Source organism: Xiphias gladius, chromosome 1 (assembly GCF_016859285.1).
Source record: "Xiphias gladius isolate SHS-SW01 ecotype Sanya breed wild chromosome 1, ASM1685928v1, whole genome shotgun sequence".
Lineage (NCBI taxonomy): Eukaryota > Metazoa > Chordata > Actinopteri > Istiophoriformes > Xiphiidae > Xiphias > Xiphias gladius.
This window is the reverse complement of record NC_053400.1, coordinates 25,376,596-25,395,234: the sequence shown is the minus strand read 5'-3', so window position 1 is coordinate 25,395,234 and position 18,639 is coordinate 25,376,596. Positions and strand designations below refer to the sequence as shown.

The following is an 18,639-nucleotide window of genomic DNA, read 5'->3' as shown; positions in this document are numbered from 1 at the left end:
GCTAGCAGCTCTGTGGGGCTGAACTTAAAGACACAGCATCACTTTGCGCCAAATGCTAATTTCAGCGTGCTAACATAGTCACAATGTCAATGCTAACATGCTGATGTTTAGAAGGTGTAATGTTTACTATGTTCACCATCTTAGTTTAATGAGTTAGCATGATAACATTTGCTAATTAAGACTTAGCACAGAGTACAGATGAGGCTGATGGGAATGTCATTAATTTTGCTGGAATTTGGTCATAAACCAAAAAAAGAAAAAAAATTCTGGCCTGATGGCGGCGCTAGATGAAAAGGTAGGGGATCAACCGAAAAGGTCAAAATTAATCCTGAAGGGGACACGAACATCTGTACCTAATTTCATGGCAATCCATCCGATAGTTGTGGAGACATTTCGCCCAGAACCGCACAAAGGTGACTAGAGGAAAAGTCGGAAATCTCCAAAGTCATTAGGATTCGTCCTCCAGGGACCACAAATGTCTCAAAAATTTCATGGAAATCGATCCAGTAGTTATCGAGATATGTCAGTCTGGACCAAAGTGGTGGACATTTCCATTGAAAATCACATTAAGACAACCTTGTGAGCTGTGATTGGAAGAAAAAAAAAATACCACTGAGGTTCACATAAACCCCGCTCATCGGAAAATGGTCCATGTTTTCCTTAACAATTCCACTTAGGAGAGGATAAGGTCCCTTTTTTTCTCCTTCGGCTCCTTCCTGCTCGTTCACAGCCACCACGCTGCCTCTGGCAGCAAAGCAAAGCAAAAGTAATTCTCAGTTCACAATTTATTACAAAGGCTCTCGGCTATTAATTACTTGGTGGGGTTTACTGATAGCCAAATAATTAAGTTAATGAAGAGGAAGTAAAGCGATCAAAAGCCTGATGCTGATGTCACACAGGCCCTTTTTAATTTCCAAGAGCAACAGCATGAGTGTGTGTAACTGCGGCAGGGCGTTTTATTGGGTCCCCATGTGAGGCTTGTGATTAAAGAGCAGATTGGAGGACATGCAGTATGGTGTCATTTAGCCCCCTCCCAGACCACAGTCACATATTTATATAGTGATTAAATGTATTCTTAACTGGCTGGACAGACACAGGCTGCTCTCGTGAAAAAAAGCAGGGCCGTGCAATGATTGGAAGTGCCTTTAAACGCCGATGGGACTTCTAGCAGAGACTTTGTTGTGGCAATGCGCAGGAGCTGCATCGTGCACCCTTAGTCATCTCAAAAACAGTCTGAAACGGACGTGAGCACAAAAATGTAAAGTATAACAACAGGTTTTTTTAGGGGTCAGAAATGTTTTTCAAAAAATATCATATATTGTCTATGAAATGATTCACTATACTTGATCAAATTTTCATGGAGGTGAAAGCCTCGGTTGCATGACAGTTTATGTGCTGATTAATCTTACTCAGGTTGTGTGGTATCACTTTCACATGAACAGATCAATATACAGTGAGAAAGCAGATAAAAAATGAATCACAGTGCACAGGCCTGCTGTGAATACAGTTTCTCTACGTTTCCTTATCGAGTCATGTATGATTGTCCCACAGACGGTATAATATCTGAACGGCCACCAAACCAAAATGAAATGATTCAATACGATTTTCTTTTACACATCTTCATCTCGGTGTGAATGTTATCTATGAGAGACCTTTATTTGATTTACTGGTTTGATTGCTCTCTTATCTCAAGGTTTGGGCAAATACAATGATTAAATTTAACCGTCTCATATGCAAAATCATCACCATACATTCACATTGTTCGTCAAGAATAAGCTCAATTAATTATTCATATTTGAGTCACCTTGTGTATTACTCACAATTCATTTTTATTTGTACCTCTGTCTATTTTCTCCCCGGATAATCAATATAATACTGTATGTGAGCAGTTTAATGAAAAAAAAAAGGTCGTCCAAATGTGCACACAACAAAAAAGGGAATTTCAGCTATATTACCACTGCAAATGTTTTTGTTTTTTTTAAATCATACTTTATTGCATGCTTTACTTTGGTAGCTGTTAACAAATACGGTGTCACCATAGTATGTATTTGGATAAGGTCGCAAATTTTGACAGCTGTGATTTTGGTTTTAGGCTATCGAAATCAGATTCTGTGACACTAGAGGATCAACTATATGAAAAAGGCCAAAGTGTGGACAAAATATTGTCAGGTAAGGTGTTAGTGCTCTACAGCCACACCTCTATATTACCTCTATAATATAGTTTGTGCTACTAAATTTTCCTATCAAAATAAATCATGCAATCAAGTATGATTTAACACAAAAAAAAATCGGTGGCAGTACAGCTTGAAATTCCTGTTCAGGTCACAGAATCTGATGGGTCAGAGCGTAGGGTGTAACACCTAAAAGAGCTTTACAATCTGCGCTAACATAAGACCCCATCTATAACAGGTAAAAAGCAGGAAGAAACCTCAGGTAGAGCCATGGCCGGGTTATGCTCTCAAGGGGCCCCAAGGCGGGGGTTTCTTGTTGGGCTCCAGCTGACTCGCATTAAACATGTCAGATTTATTATTTCTCCCTGGCACCCGGAAACCAACCAGTATTCTAAACCTGAAATGAGTAGTCGATTCGTCAAATGGCAGCAAATTAATTTAATATTAATATTTTGATAATTAATTAATCGTATAAATAACTTTTGAGGAAAAAAAAAAAAAAAAATTTCACAGCCACCAGCTTCTTCTTTTATATAGTAAATGCCCCGTCTTTGTATTTTTGACCGATGGTGAGACAAAACAAGACATTTGAATATGTTAACTTGGGCTTTAGAGAATAATGATGGGATTGCCCTAGTTTGTGTGTGTGTGTGTGTGTGTGTGTGTGTGTGTGTGTGTGTGTGTGTGTGTGTGTGTGTGTGTGTGTGTGTGTGTGTGTGTGTGTGTGTGTGTGTTAATTACTTGACACACAGGAAAAATAAAGCAATTTGATCAGACAAAACCTTACAACAAATAAGCTTAATATAAACTGAAGGTCTCAAAACTAGAATTTCTACACAGGGTCCCTCCGCAAGACCAGGGCCCGAGGATGGAGGATGGAGGACGGACCCGACGCCGCTGATATTCTACTCTAGTGGAGCAAAGTTGCAGTAAATGTGTGATCATTCCAGATTGGAATGATATGGGAACCTGTTGGTCTGGGGCCCCCCCGGCAGCTGCCCTTCGTTGCCCGGTCGGCCATCCAGCTTCGGGCAAACGAGCCGCTCTTTCACACGTCGCAGATGTTCACAAGAGCTAAACGTGCCGCTGTTTGCGCGAAGGCTTGGCCTTGACCAACTAATCGCTGATCGTCAATGGACGTGAAGCCGCGCGCAACACGCGGCAGCACCGCACTGCCCGCTCAATTTCAGCAAATGAATCCTTCCGGTCACATCTCAAAGGTGTTTCCCTTTACCTTTTTTTTTTTTTTTTTTTTTTTAGACTTGATTCAACAGGAGAGGACATAGTACATAACAACGCCCGCGGACCGGACCTCTATCGAAATGCAGCTTTTAATTTGGCTGATGAAAAATCACGCGAATCAATAGGACCTCGTTTAGTTGTGTGACTTGTCAGCTGTATGACAAATACCATTTGGCCTGTTTTATGACAAAGCCCCCCACACACCCACACACACACACACACACACCCACACACACACACCACCACCACCACCCACAGTACAAAAACCACAGCTAATTGATAAGGCAGCAGAGCAATATATGGAGGTCATCGATTCCGTTTCTCTTCTAATTTAATGTGAATACACCAGTCGTGCTGATTAAAACCCCCCCGCATAAATTAGCCCCCAGTTACTGCTGATAATGCTGTCCGTTTTTTTCTCAAAAGCCGGCCCGGCCAAAAAAAAAATAATAATAAAATAAAATAAAATAAAAAGTGCTGACGGCCTGCCACCTCTTCCGTTTTTTGAACCAGTAGCGCACACGGAGCCGGTGTCTTTCCATAAAAACGGTTTCGCTGTCCACTGAATCACTCAAGTCCCCCCCCCCCCCAGATGTCGGCTAGGCCCTCAAACGCTGAGCGGTTACCAGAATCCCCCCTTTTTCATAGTTGGACAAATAAACCGGCCTCCCTTTCCTCGCTTTGTTGGACTGTAAATCAGGGACCCCTTAAAAATATTTACACCCTGTAGTTCAATCAATCAGCAAAATGTCGGGCTCATTACGTAAATATGAACAGATTGCGCGATCTTTTAACGTAATCACGTGTATTGGTGCAGGTTTCCCCGGGCCCTGTCCTGTCACTTAACTAATGGGCAAGTAAGGGAGTGAGTGACGGGGGCCCAATAAATTCACATCTGTCCGACCTGGAACGCTGTTCTGAAGCACGAAAAAGGCACCGTTTTTGCCAATAAAGTTTATTGAAAAGGCGTGGACATGGGTGGTGGTGGTGGTGTGTGTGTGTGTGTGTGTGTGTGTGTGTGTGTGGGGTATTCATGAGCGTCATTTTATTGTTGCAGAAAATGCATTGTACAGGTGTTTTACCGACCGCGGTGGACACAGTCGTGTTTTCTTGGCCCCACAAGGCGTCGGCGTAACCTTGAGTTCCTGCCGGTCGGCACAAAGATTTAACCCGCATCAAAGAGAGAGAGAGAGAGAGAGAAACACAGTCTGGGTGGGTTTTATTGTTGCCTCAATCAGTTTTCATCTGAAAATAAAGACCGCACAAAGAAAAAAAAACACAGCTGGAGAGACCAGGGTCTCAAGGAAGTGTGTGTGTGTGTGTGTGTGTGTGTGTGTGTGTTTGTGCGTGTGTGTGTGTGTGTGACCGTGATCAGTAAGATAACCAAAGTGCATTTTCAGACAATCATTTAAAAAATAAAATGTGCACAGAACTTGGGCGTCAACACATTGCCCGGAGTCTCGGTATGAAAAATACAAGGGACTCGAAAGCTCGGGCACAGCCATGCACACACATTTCCGTTGGCCTGTATTTTCATTGAGGTTTAGGATGTTAAACTGTGGATTATATTTAAAGAAAAGACACGGACGTAAAATATGCAACTCTCATCTTGTGCAAATGTCACCAGACACGTCTTAGCTGCCAGACCGAGAAGGACTCGTGCACAGACAAGGTCCGCGTCTGCCCTCTAGTGGCCCTTCGAGGTCAAAGAAGACACTCCACCTGACCGGGCTCGAATTTGAGCAGAGATGTGACTTTGGACAACGCACGTAAAAAAAGACAGACATGTGGACGACAACGCATCGAATAGTGGGTGTGACGAGCTGATGGTCTGCCACCGTTTTCACCGAGGTAAACCCGGAGTAACTCGTCCTCGCGCCAGCCGCTCGCACCGGTGCGGATGGTCTCGGAACTGGATCATTCTGCTGAGTTTGGTGAATTTTATTCGGGGTAAGGGCCAAAGAATGGAGACTAAATAGACTGGAGCTAAAAAAAAATAGTCATATTTCCAGTTTTAGATATCTACAGTTGAATTTTTACTAGTAACACCTGTAATAATATCATTTGTTCTTAGTAATACAAGTTATATTTCAGTTTTCTTAAAAAATACTATTGAGATAACTTGAAATGTACTGAATTGTGTTTAATATAACTGATCAGATATCGGTTTGTATGTTTGACTCATCATAATTTAAATGGATATATTTGGAGTTCAAATTCAGGATAATGTATTGTAGACGTATTTAAATAGGATTCTCCATGTAACTCAATGGTTCATTCTTACAAATCAAAATGTAACCAAATAATTCAAAGTTTTGACAAGTCATAAGTGAACTGAAGACATCTATATATAATGATAAAACAGTTTGTCTTCTTCTACTTATTGTTATTGATGCTGTTGTTATTGTTGTTGTTGTTGTGGACAATCCTAATAGACAACCTACACCCATGGACAGAGTATGAGACAACTGCGGGTACAGAGACGTACGAGGCCCCCCACCCTTCTTTCATAAGAGCAAGACTCCCAGACACAAAACGACAACAAACAATGAGACTTTTACATCTTTTTGCGTCTTTTTGTGGTCGTTTTGTCGTTGTGTTGTCATCTTTCTGAAGTGAATTTACGTTTCTTTGTGGTTATTTTGCATCTCTTTGTAGTCCGTCTGTGTCTTTTTAGTCATTCAGTGTCTCTTTCATGTAGGTCTGAGTTGTATTGTGTTATTCTGTAGACATTTTGCATCCCTTTGTAGTAGTTTTGCATCTCTCCGTGATCATTTGGTCTCTCTTTAACCTTGTTTTGCGTCTCTCTGTGGTCATTTTTTCTCTTTGTGGTATTTTCATGTCTTTTTGTGGTGATTTTGCATCTCTTTGTGATCAAATGATGTAGTTTGTTGTTCTTTTGTTTCTCTTTGCAGTTGTTGTGTGTCCGTTTGTAGTAGTTTTGCATCTTTGTGGTCATTTGTGTCTCTTTGTAGCCTAGTTGTTGATTGTTTTTGTGGTCATTTTTTTGTCTTTTTGTAACTTAGTTGTTTTGTGTCTCTTTGGTCTTTTTTGTCTTTTTGTAACCTAATATTCTCTTTGGTCTTTTTTTTCTCATTGTTTGTGGTTATTTTGTGTCTGTTGTTGTAGTTTTGCATCCTTGTGTTCATTTGTGTCTCTTTGTAGCCTAGTTGTTGATTGTTTTTGTGGTCATTTTTTTGTCTTTTTGTAACTTAGTTGTTTTGTGTCTCTGGTCTTTTTTTTGTCTATCTGTGGTTATTTTGTGTCTGTTTGTTGTAGTTTTGCATCTTTGTGGTTATTTGTGTCTCTTTGTAGCCTAGTTGTTGAGTGTCTTTTTGGTCATTTTTTTTGTCTTTTTGTAACTTAGTTGTTTTGTGACTCTTTGGTCTTTTTTGTCTACTTGTGGTTATTTTGTGTCTGTTTGTTGTAGTTTTGCATCTTTGTGTTCATTTGTGTCTCTTTGTAGCCTAGTTGTTGATTGCTTTTGTGATCATTTTTTGTCTTTTTGTAACCTAATTGTCTCTCTGGTCTTTTTTTTCTCATTATTTGTGGTTATTTTGTGTCTGTTTGTTGTAGTTTTGCATCTTTGTGGTCATTTGTGTCTCTTTGTAGCCTAGTTGTTGATTGCTTTTGTGGTCATTTTTTGTCTTTTTGTAACTTAGTTGTCTCTTTGGTCTTTTTTTTTTGTCTATTTGTGGTTATTTTGTGTCTGTTTGTTGTAGTTTTGCATCTTTGTGGTCATTTGTGTCTCTTTGTAGCCTAGTTGTTGATTGTTTTTGTGGTCATTTTTTTTGTCTTTTTGTAACTTAGTTGTTTTGTGTCTCTGGTCTTTTTTTTGTCTATCTGTGGTTATTTTGTGTCTGTTTGTTGTAGTTTTGCATCTTTGTGTTCATTTGTGTCTCTTTGTAGCCTAGTTGTTGATTGCTTTTGTGGTCATTTTTTTGTCTTTTTTTAACCTAGTTGTCTCTTTGGTCTTTTTTTCTCATTATTTGTGGTTATTTTGTGTCTGTTTGTTGTAGTTTTGCATCTTTGTGGTCATTTGTGTCTCTTTGTAGCCTAGTTGTTGATTGCTTTTGTGATCATTTTTTTGTCTTTTTGTAACCTAATTGTCTCTTTGGTCTTTTTTTCTCATTATTTGTGGTTATTTTGTGTATGTTTGTTGTAGTTTTGCATCTTTGTGGTCATTTGTGTCTCTTTGTAGCCTAGTTGTTGATTGCTTTTGTGGTCATTTTTTGTCTTTTTGTAACTTAGTTGTCTCTTTGGTCTTTTTTTTTGTCTATCTGTGGTTATTTTGTGTCTGTTTGTTGTAGTTTTGCATCCTTGTGTTCATTTGTGTCTCTTTGTAGCCTAGTTGTTGATTGCTTTTGTGGTCATTTTTTTGTCTTTTTGTAACCTAATTGTCTCTTTGGTCTTTTTTTCTCATTATTTGTGGTTATTTTGTGTATGTTTGTTGTAGTTTTGCATCTTTGTGGTCATTTGTGTCTCTTTGTAGCCTAGTTGTTGATTGCTTTTGTGGTCATTTTTTGTCTTTTTGTAACTTAGTTGTCTCTTTGGTCTTTTTTTTTTTGTCTATTTGTGGTTATTTTGTGTCTGTTTGTCATAGTTTTGCATCTTTGTGGTCATTTGTGTCTCTTTGTAGCCTAGTTGTTGATTGTTTTTGTGGTCATTTTTTTTGTCTTTTTGTAACTTAGTTGTTTTGTGTCTCTTTGGTCTTTTTTGTCTTTTTGTAAACTAGTTGTCTCTTTGGTCTTTTTTTGTCTATTTGTGGTTATTTTGTGTCTGTTTGTTGTAGTTTTGCATCTTTGTGGCCATTTGTGTCACTTTGTAGCCTAGCTGTTGATTGCTTTTGTGGTCATTTTTTTTGTCTTTTTGTAACTTAGTTGTTTTGTGTCTCTTTGGTCTTTTTTTGTCTTTTTGTAACCTAGTTGTCTCTTTGGTCTTTTTTTCTCAGTATTTGTGGTTATTTTGTGTCTGTTTGTTGTAGTTTTGCATCTTTGTGGTCATTTGTGTCTCTTTGTAGCCTAGTTGTTGATTGTTTTTGTGGTCATTTTTTTTGTCTTTTTGTAACTTAGTTGTTTTGTGTCTCCTTGGTCTTTTTTCTCATTATTTGTGGTTATTTTGTGTCTGTTTGTTGTAGTTTTGCATCTTTGTGGTCATTTGTGTCTCTTTGTAGCCTAGCCGTTGAGTGTCTTTTTGGTCATTTTTTGTCTTTTTGTAACTTAGTTGTCTCTTTGGTCTTTTTTTTTTTGTCTATTTGTTTTTCTGTCTATTTGTGGTTATTTTGTGTCTGTTTGTTGTAGTTTTGCATCTTTGTGGTCATTTGTGTCTCTTTGTAGCCTAGCTGTTGAGTGTCTTTTTGGTCATTTTTTGTCTTTTTGTAACTTAGTTGTCTCTTTGGTCTTTTTTTCTGTCTATTTGTGGTTATTTTGTGTCTGTTTGTTGTAGTTTTGCATCTTTGTGGTCATTTGTGTCTCTTTGTAGCCTAGCTGTTGAGTGTCTTTTTGGTCATTTTTTTTTTTTGTCTTTTTGTAACTTAGTTGTCTCTTTGGTCTTTTTTTTTCAGTCTATTTGTGGTTATTTTGTGTCTGTTTGTTGTAGTTTTGCATCTTTGTGGTCATTTGTGTCTCTTTGTAGCCTAGCTGTTGAGTGTCTTTTTGGTCATTTTTTGTCTTTTTGTAACTTAGTTGTCTCTTTGGTCTTTTTTTTTCTGTCTATTTGTGGTTATTTTGTGTCTGTTTGTTGTAGTTTTGCATCTTTGTGGTCATTTGTGTCTCTTTGTAGCCTAGCTGTTGAGTGTCTTTTTGGTCATTTTTTGTCTTTTTGTAACTTAGTTGTCTCTTTGGTCTTTTTTTTTCTGTCTATTTGTGGTTATTTTGTGTCTGTTTGTTGTAGTTTTGCATCTTTGTGGTCATTTGTGTCTCTTTGTAGCCTAGCTGTTGAGTGTCTTTTTGGTCATTTTTTGTCTTTTTGTAACTTAGTTGTCTCTTTGGTCTTTTTTTCTGTCTATTTGTGGTTATTTTGTGTCTGTTTGTTGTAGTTCTGCATCTCTTCGTCGTCGTTTGATTTGACTTTCCAACAGGAATTGTGAGCAGTCTCTTCCGAGGCGGCCCCGGTCAGTAATCCAGCCGTGCCCGCGCCGCTCACCCGGTACTTCGTGAATACTTCCGTTGCTTGTAGCGGATGAAAATGCGCATCGTCCGCGCCTCACTGCTCTCCCGGGTGCGCTCGTGTGTTAGGGGCGGGCCGACCTCAGCAGGGCGGGCCTTTCTGGTTTTGAAGCACATGATGAAGCAGCGAATATCTTGCAGGTTTGTCCCAGCCGCCGCGGTGTTTGCAAGTTAAACCTGGGAGAAGACTGAGCAGAAACCCGCCTGACATCCACACAGACCGCGGACCCGACACCCTGACTCAGAACATGGCCTCCTCGGAGCTTGGTAAGAGTTTTTTCTGCAGATTTCATTAACACTCTGTCGCCGTAATAAAGTTTTGTTCTGCGACGTGCGGGATGCTAGTTCACTGGCTAACATTAGCCAACGTGGTCAGCTCTCCCCCGCTGAAACACCCCTTTACGACTCTTTTGTGTCTGGGGAAAAAAAAAAAACGGAGTGGAGAGGTTTGCTTATGTCTCCCCTTTATCTGTCCCCGCAGCACTTTTGAGCGTTTCAGACAAAACTGGACTGCTGGACTTCGCCAAAAGGCTGGCGGATGTGGGACTCTCTCTGGTCGCCTCAGGTGGCACAGCCAAAGCCCTGCGTGATGCTGGACTGGCCGTCAGGTGGGTGCCCAAGCTCTTTTTTTTATTTTATTTTTTATTTTTACGAGAAAAGTTAAATCCAGTCCCCCACACTCGCAAAGCGTAGTAGCTGCCCGTGGGTGTCCTCCCCCTAACCTGTCGGTGTCTGTGCCCTGCGTCAGGGACGTGTCTGAGCTGACTGGACACCCAGAGATGCTGGGAGGCAGGGTGAAGACCCTGCACCCTGCCGTCCATGGAGGCATCCTGGCCAGGAAAACCACCGCGGACACAGCAGACATGGAGAAGCTGGGCTACAGCCTGGTCAGGTGAGAGAGACCCCAGCAAAACTACTGGGGAAAAAAAAAAAAACCTAAACCTTTAAACACATTGATATTCATATTTTAAAACCCCTTCTGTGCAGTCTCAGCTGGATAATACCATGGTGGATGTTTATATTTATTTACAGGCGAAGTGGAACGGCTGAAATGAAATCACCTGCGGAGCCTAGTTGACTTAAAAGAGCAGGCCTGACCACCGACTGTCAGGCAGATCACAAGCTAAAATGGTTCGATTACAGACTTGTGTTGTGCCATTAGGAAGCACGTGTAGTTGATTTGGCAGCCGGTTAATTGGAAAACTACTGCTTCTGCCACAAGCTCATCTTGTGACTCTTATTTGTTTTGGGCTAGAGGAATGTGAGCAGATATGATTTCACAGTGTCATCACTGGCATTTTAAACAGCACGCTTGATTAAGGCCTGATAGAGATACAACTTTCTGTGTTTCATTGACTAATTGCAAGGTTGGTTTTGTTTTTTGTTTTTTTTTTAAGGTTTGTGAGCATGTGATAAAGAGGTAGAGGTCGAATGGATCATCTGATGAAAGTAGAAGGGTAGAAATGACAGTAAATAGTGAAAAATGCCCGTTATGACTTTCCACAGACCAAGGTGACATCTTCAAATGTCTTGTTTTGTGTAACAGTCCAAATTCGAAAGATATTCAGTTTACTGTCATATGTGACAAAGAGAACCATCCGATCCTCATACTTCCCAAAATGACTGAAGTGATTATTTGATTATCAAAATAACAATTAATTTTCTGTCGCTCGACTAATCTTTGTTGTTCTATGCTTTTTAGACTTTATTTATACAGGGGATCACAACAAGAGCAAGATATTTAGTTCAAGAGATTGTTCTTTGCATGGTTAGTTTAACATCAGCAGTACATGGAAGAATAACGGAGAAAATACTTAAATTAGAGGCACAGGCAACCGTGTAGAAAGTGGGGGGGGGGACGGCTAAGACAAGGTCATTGGTAAATGCTGCTTGGGGGCAGATTGTGGATATGTATGCCCCTGTGGAGCAGAGAGCATCCTGTAGTTTATTCCAATTAAGAGGCTCACATGAGCTGAGTCCAAATTTTCTTGAAACTGGGTGAAATTTCTGGTCATTCTGGCAGAAGAATCGGGTGCGTTCTTGATGGAGGAAACTTTTTTCTGTAACACAATTAACACTGAACATCTGGAGTTCATGGATCCTCATGACACCCATGTTCTTTGTGAATGCCCAAAGGCTTCCACTTAAGCCTAAGTTTGACTAGTTCATAGAACACCAGTGGTGCTTCTTTGACCTTTACCAAAAAGAACTAAGCATCTGTTTGTTAACGACATAAATGGTTTTGCATGGTAACCGCTAATGGTAGACTATACTAGCTAATTTTAATTCTCAGTCCCTCTCACTCATAATCCAAGTTATAGCTGTTACTTTGAAGAAGAAAACAGGAGTCCATATTTTAGCAAAGCTAGAAAATGTTAACTCTGTGCAGCTTGCTAACCCCTCCTTAACCTAATGCTTTCAAAAGAAAAGAAAAGAGAAGACATAATGAGGAAAATTCAACAAAACAGTTGTGTGGTCGCGAGTATGAGTGTGATATGTTTGTGTGGGTATGATTGTGTGTGTTCAGAATTCGGTGGGTATGAATGGAATTTCTTTGCTTGCTCTTTTCAAGAGTGGTGGTGTGCAACCTCTACCCATTTGTTAAGACCGTCTCCAACCCGAACGTTACAGTGGAGGACGCTGTGGAGCAGATTGATATCGGTAAGCAGAACAGTAGCTTTAGAATATGGAAACGATGATGCTTAATAAATGTTTAAACAATGCTTGTAATCGAAAGAGTACCAGAAGGTTCACACCTCCGATTGCATTTTAAAAATAAAAATCAAATTTATTCTCCTCCTCAGTAACAGTGAAATGTCTGTGATTATCAGCATGTGTTTTTTTTTCGTTTTTGTTTTTAAATCTTCCCAGGTGGAGTTACTCTGCTGAGAGCGGCAGCCAAGAATCATGCTCGAGTCACTATTGTGTGTGATCCTGCTGACTATTCATTGGTTGCCAGGGAGATGGAGAGTTCGGGAGACAAAGACACAACCCTGGAAACACGCAGGACTCTGGCCCTCAAAGTAAGTTTGTTTTCCCCACCATTTGAACTTTTAAGCAAGTATGGGGGGGGAATTTACTCCTTCCCAAATCCAACTCTACGTTGGCTACTTTGGATATCTGGGGGGTCTTTTTAAAAGCTTTTAAAAAAACTTTGAGGGGTTCTGAGTGGGTTCTAACCTGTCCCATTTTATAAAAATAAGGTACCTGTATTTCTGTTTTTGTAATGTTTTACAATTCTTGTGTATAATTTCAGCCCTTGAATTCAGAACGCAGTTTTCCAGATAGTAAACTGAATGTCTTTGGGTTTTGGAGTGAGGGCAGGACAAGCAAGCTGTTTGAATATTTTCACTGTCACTCAGCATTTTTTATTTATTTATTTATTTATTTATTTAGGCATGTCTTTGTAGTTGACACCATTTTCTGACATGTTATAGACCAAAGGATTAATAGATTAATCATGGAAATAATTATTACTCCAATTAATAATGGAAATAAGACTGTTTCCTGATTTGCTCTGTCATAATCCTGAGCTGAAAATTGAAAAAGTGCCAATTTAAAGTTGGAAGGAATAAAGTTGTGAGTTACTATCAGCCTCTCCTGATTTTCCACCTCTAGACATCCGTTAATCACGCCCTGTCAGTGTTCAGACTTGTTCCAGTGAGCAAATTGTCTCGGTTGTGAGTAGAGACTCGCTGTTTGGAATAAGATGCGTTCGGCTATTTTTAAGGTGTGAGCAGGCGTCAGTCTTGAAGTGAGGGCTGCCCATTAGTAACCACATGCTGTCAGATTCTGACAAAACATAAGTAAGGGCCAAGAAGCAAAAGTCAGTTAATATAATGAATATGTTGCCAATATCACTCAGTTTAGGTAATTCTCCTTGATAGTCACCAAATTGTACCTTATTTAGTGCTGATTGGAGCCTGGTGATGGTGTCAGACAAAAAGGCATTAGGATGGTCACCGAGGAAATTTTGCTTCTGTGCTCCCTTTTTCTGTTGTTGTTGTTTGCTTAGAGGTGAGGGGTCAGTGCAGGTCAAAGTCCCAGCACGAGTGTTGAAATATGTGTTGAGGGTACAGCCTCTGAACCTTCATCTTGTAGTCAGACTGAACTGCATGTCGAGTTAGACACAGTAGATACATTTTAGCTCATAAATCGTGTTGCCTTGTTTTGGGATGATACGTACACAAATAATGCAGATATAGTAATCATAAAATAGTCAGAACCTTGTATTAAATTCCAGTCAGAAGAAGATGTATTTATCTATTTTTCTCTCATCCAAGTGTATTTTATGTTCTGCGCTCTTCAGGCCTTCACACACACGGCACAATATGATGAGGCCATATCGGACTACTTTCGTAGGCAGTACAGCCGTGGTGTTTCCCAGCTGCCTCTGCGTTACGGCATGAACCCCCACCAAGCACCTGCCCAACTCTACACCCTGCACCCAGCCCTCCCCCTCAAAGGTAGACCCCGAGCACGACTGTCTCAATTGACCTAAATGTGTTAGTGTTAGCATTGCTCAGTGATTTGTCTTTTAAAGTAATACTTCAAAATTTTTTTTGGAAATACACTTTATCTTCTTACTGGCACAGAGTTAGATGAGAAGCTTGATGCCGCTATCACATTTGTCTCTGTTAAAACTGAAGCTAAATAATAAACGTTTTGCTAATCAAACAAACAAGATATGACATATTAATTAGTGAGCTTTAGAGGTGATTGTGGGCAGATTTTGTGACCTCTGGACAGAACCAGGCTAGTTGCCCCCCCCCCCCCCCGTTTCCAGTCTTTATGCTGAACTAAGCTAACCGGCTGCCAGCTGTAGCCTTACGTTTAAGGGACAGACAGAGAGCGAGAGCGGTGTCACTGTTCTCATCTAATTGTCTTCCAGAAATAAATTATTCTTTCTCAGACTGTAAAACCTTTGCTTGAACATTAATTTAGGTTAAAAACACACTGGACTGTTGTCCAGACCATCTAACAATGGGTGCAACAGAGATAGAGAACTAGGTCACCAAAGTTTTTAGATGACAAATAAAACGTGGGGTTTTCGCCAGTAGTGGCTTGTCCATATCCCTGTCTGCCTACAGTGACCATGATATAGAACTGCTACTAAAAGAAGTAAAATCCTGTGTGACATAGAAGATATTTCTATTAACAGCAAAGCGTGAAGCAAGGAGATGGAGATAATTTCGTTACTTGTAGTAGTTTTTGAAAGATGTTGCCAATTTCCATGGAAATTTAGAAAACTACAAATAATTTATCCTTAAGCGACATTAATTTTGATTTTTACGTCAATTTCCCAGTGGTCAACGGTTCCCCCGGCTTCATCAACCTGTGTGACGCTCTGAACGCCTGGCAGCTGGTCAGAGAGTTAAAGAGCTCCCTCGGCATGGCTGCTGCCACCTCCTTCAAACATGTCAGCCCTGCTGGTAAGACAAGAGAGAGGCACGCAGAGACACTCCTAACGGTATAAATGTGGACTAAGAGATAAATGCCTTCACCTTTCCTCTGAAGGAGCTGCAGTAGGTGTTCCTCTGACTGAGGAGGAAGCCAGAGTGTGCATGGTGCATGACATGCTTAAGGACCTCACCCCACTGGCCACAGCCTACGCCAGGGCAAGAGGTCAGAAACAATGAAACATACAGTGGATAACCTGGAGTATTTTGTTTCTTGAGCTGTGTTTTTTTTTTTTTTTTTTTTTTTTTTTTAACATGGAGCTGTGTTAACTCTTTCTACCGCCCCAGGTTCGGACAGAATGTCTTCTTTTGGAGACTTCATTGCTGTGTCAGATGTGTGTGATGTTCCCACCGCCAAGATTATATCAAGAGAGGTAAAGTCATGTGTCAAAGAACAATTAAAGGTTTTAAAAAATGGAAGATTTTTTGCTGCAGCATTGTTTTGCTTAACCATGATTCAATTTAATTGCTCTCAGGTGTCTGATGGTATCATTGCTCCTGGTTATGATGAGGAGGCGCTCAAGATCCTTTCCAAAAAGAAGAATGGAAACTACTGTGTGCTAATGGTGACATTTTTTTTATCAATCATAATTTTTGAAATTTGAAATAAAGATGAGTAGCATCAGGGTTAAATTTTCTGTTTTGATTTACTGTGTTTGACCGCACGTGTTTTTGTCCCAGATGGACCCCGACTATGAGCCTGACGACGCCGAGGTGAGAGTGCTGTTTGGCCTCTATCTCAAACAAAAGAGGAATGGAGCGCTTATCGATAAGGAATTCTTCAGCAACGTGGTTTCCAAGGGCTCGGTGAGTCACTATAGTGACTTTCATATCGGCTCATCCTGCTTTGTCATTTTAAAATAATTCTTTCATTATCAATCCTATCCTAAATAACAAGTGTTCACCCTTTTGTACATTTCTGTGTCCACAAGCTCTCTGAGGAGGCTGCGCGTGACCTCACTGTGGCCACCATCGCTGTCAAGTACACTCAGTCCAACTCTGTCTGCTATGCTAAAGACGGACAGGTAAGAACATGGCAGGTAAAAGGGAGGAGAAAGGAATCTGGTTCTTCAATAATATTTTCTCTCTTCTGTGTTTTTACAGGTTATTGGTATCGGAGCGGGTCAGCAGTCTCGTATCCACTGCACACGGCTGGCAGGCGACAAGGCTGATAACTGGTGGCTGAGACACCACCCTCGTGTCCTGAACATGAAGTTTTGCAGTGGCGTGAAAAGAGCGGAGATGGCCAATGCAATCGACCAGTATGTCAGCGACACCATTGGAGAGGTGAGGGGGTAGAAATGGGGAACCAGGCACTTTTAAGATTAAGCATGAGTTTGTAGTTTGCAGTATTTTAATTATAAAATACCCTCAGTTATACGTTTTCTAACTGGCATTCAGTGCATTTTCATTCTTCTGTATTTGCTTTCCACTAGTGATTGCTGGCAAATTTAAATATATGTAGACACACAGAGGAAGTCTTGGGAAGTGCATGCACATATTGCACTGTACTTCTGACATGCAAAGAACGAGAGAGAAGTCGGGGCCTCTCCTGTTGACTGCTATTAGTGGATCCTAGTTTGTTGTCACATAAGAGGAGATAAATAATTAACTGTAGTTGTGGATTATGTTTTGCCTGATTATTTACGTGTAATCCTTTCTGTGGCACAGCACAAAACAATTAGCATTTGCTTGAAACCTATAATGATTTGTTTTGTGCATAAGATTTTTAAAAATAAAATCTGAATTTTTTTTTTTGTTTTTGCTTTTTTGATCGGTTGCCTCCACGGTCACAAACCTTCTGCAGATACAGGAGAGAATTACATTACATAGGATGGGACATTTTCAGCACATATATTTTTTTGCAAGCACAAAATATGTATCTTGCAAAGGAATTATGATGCAAAGAATAATGTAACCTGAGCGTTAAAAACATCTGTTTCTTTACGTACTTGGGATGAAAGCACAAATACATGCCACATAGCCGCAGTTCAGGCTTAGCGCTAGTATGGCTAGCAGGAGATCATCCTTGTTTCATATAAACTGGTTCAGACATTATTTTTAGTAAGTGGATAGTGCCGCGTTCACACCTTATCGTTTGGACCATAATTATGAGCAGCCAAGGTGGGGAAAACTGCTAGCAGTGTCTTCTGACATCTTCTGATTTGAAGATCTCAGGAGTTTCTGACAGTGTTTATATCTCCCACTTGGTGAAAAGAACTACAACAAACTTTTGGCAGAATGGCTGCAGGTGCAGAGCTACAGTAAGTTGGCTATGGCCACGTTAGATTTAGATCCTTTAGAGCAGTCCATCTCTGTCTGCACTGTGGTGTATGATGTTCAACGCCAAGTCTTAACACAAAATGTACAAAGTTTGGGACATAGAAAACGATGAAGTAATAAGTCCCGTGTTGTGTGTATTTTGTGTCGACAGGGTCCAGACTTGGCTGTTTGGAAGTCAAAGTATGAAGAGGTGCCCGAGCCTCTGTCAGAGACTGAGAAGAAGACCTGGATCAGCTCCCTGCGGGCAGTGGCTGTCAGCTCTGACGCCTTCTTCCCCTTCAGAGATAACATCGATCGTGCCAAACGGGTAAATATCACACACCTTTCATGAAAGCGTGTTTTCATACCGTATGCACTTTATTAGGAAATTGCGTGGGAATGTATCAGCTACAGAAAGTTCACCAACAGTTTGAAAAGTATTGACTCTTAAGAACAATAGTGTACTGACAAGCTTCCCAACCACCTTTTACTAACGTTTCCTCCCTCTGTGTGTCTGTCTCTAGAGCGGTGTTGAGTACATCGCAGCTCCAGCAGGCTCTGCTGCTGACGAGGTTGTGATTAATGCCTGTAATGAGCAGGGCATCACTCTGGTGCACACCAACCTGCGGCTCTTCCACCACTGAGCACCTCAACATTTTTCCTAGTGTTCTTTGAACGCAGCTCACAGTTTTGCTTCATTGAAGTCAAGATCTTTTTCTAACATTGCTGATACTCAGACCATTCCTACCCTCATCATGCCGAAGTGTAGAGGTCACAAATGCACTTTTTTGTCACACATTAACTGCATTCCTGACTTGTGATCCTAACACTGCAGAGAGAGAGTAACTGTTAATTCGAGGTTAGTTGCAATTCACTGTGAAATAAACTGTAAATGACAGTTCGAGTATTTTGTCTGTTTTTTGTAGACATGCTAATAAAGTAACTTTGGTCCAGACGGAAATATCACAACAACTATTCGATGGATTGCTGTGAAATTTTAAATAGACATTCTCCTTTTATCCATTTACTACATATCTTATCTATTTAGTATTTAGGTTTTTTTTTTTTTTTTTTTTTTTTTTAAAGGTTTATTTTGCGATATTTTGTGATTTTCATTTGAGAGTGGACAGTAGAGAGAATGAAATCGGGGGGAGGCAGATGGGGAACAACATGGAACAAGGGTCTCCAACCAGAGTCAAGCTGTTGACATGGTGGTTTATGGTTAGCACATTAGCCCCTCAGCCACTTGGGCAACCCAATCTATTATGTCTTCTGCATGCATTTTAATTTACAATGCGCATGTCCATAAACCTCCTTATCTACAAAAAATAAATTAAT

General features: G+C 40.3%; 1 protein-coding gene across 2 annotated transcripts; it reads left to right on the top strand.

Annotated features, from left to right (window-relative positions):
- Positions 1-5,224: 5,224 nt before the first annotated feature.
- atic (5-aminoimidazole-4-carboxamide ribonucleotide formyltransferase/IMP cyclohydrolase) lies at positions 5,225-18,273 on the top strand. 2 transcript variants are annotated; one of them, XM_040136493.1, is made up of 16 exons: positions 5,225-5,363; positions 9,722-9,847; positions 10,062-10,188; positions 10,329-10,472; positions 12,153-12,241; positions 12,452-12,603; positions 13,890-14,046; positions 14,887-15,012; positions 15,098-15,205; positions 15,328-15,413; positions 15,516-15,605; positions 15,721-15,846; positions 15,972-16,064; positions 16,144-16,326; positions 17,474-17,629; positions 17,826-18,273. In XM_040136493.1, exons 1-16 carry the CDS (start codon positions 5,240-5,242, stop codon positions 17,943-17,945), a joined length of 2,007 nt encoding a protein of 668 aa, XP_039992427.1. In that variant the 5' UTR covers positions 5,225-5,239; the 3' UTR covers positions 17,946-18,273. The 2 variants fall into 2 exon arrangements, with proteins under 2 accessions (XP_039992427.1, XP_039992436.1); XM_040136502.1 differs by lacking the exon at positions 5,225-5,363 and adding an exon at positions 5,858-5,897 and having other exon boundaries at positions 17,826-17,945.
- The last annotated feature ends 366 nt before the right edge of the window (positions 18,274-18,639 follow it).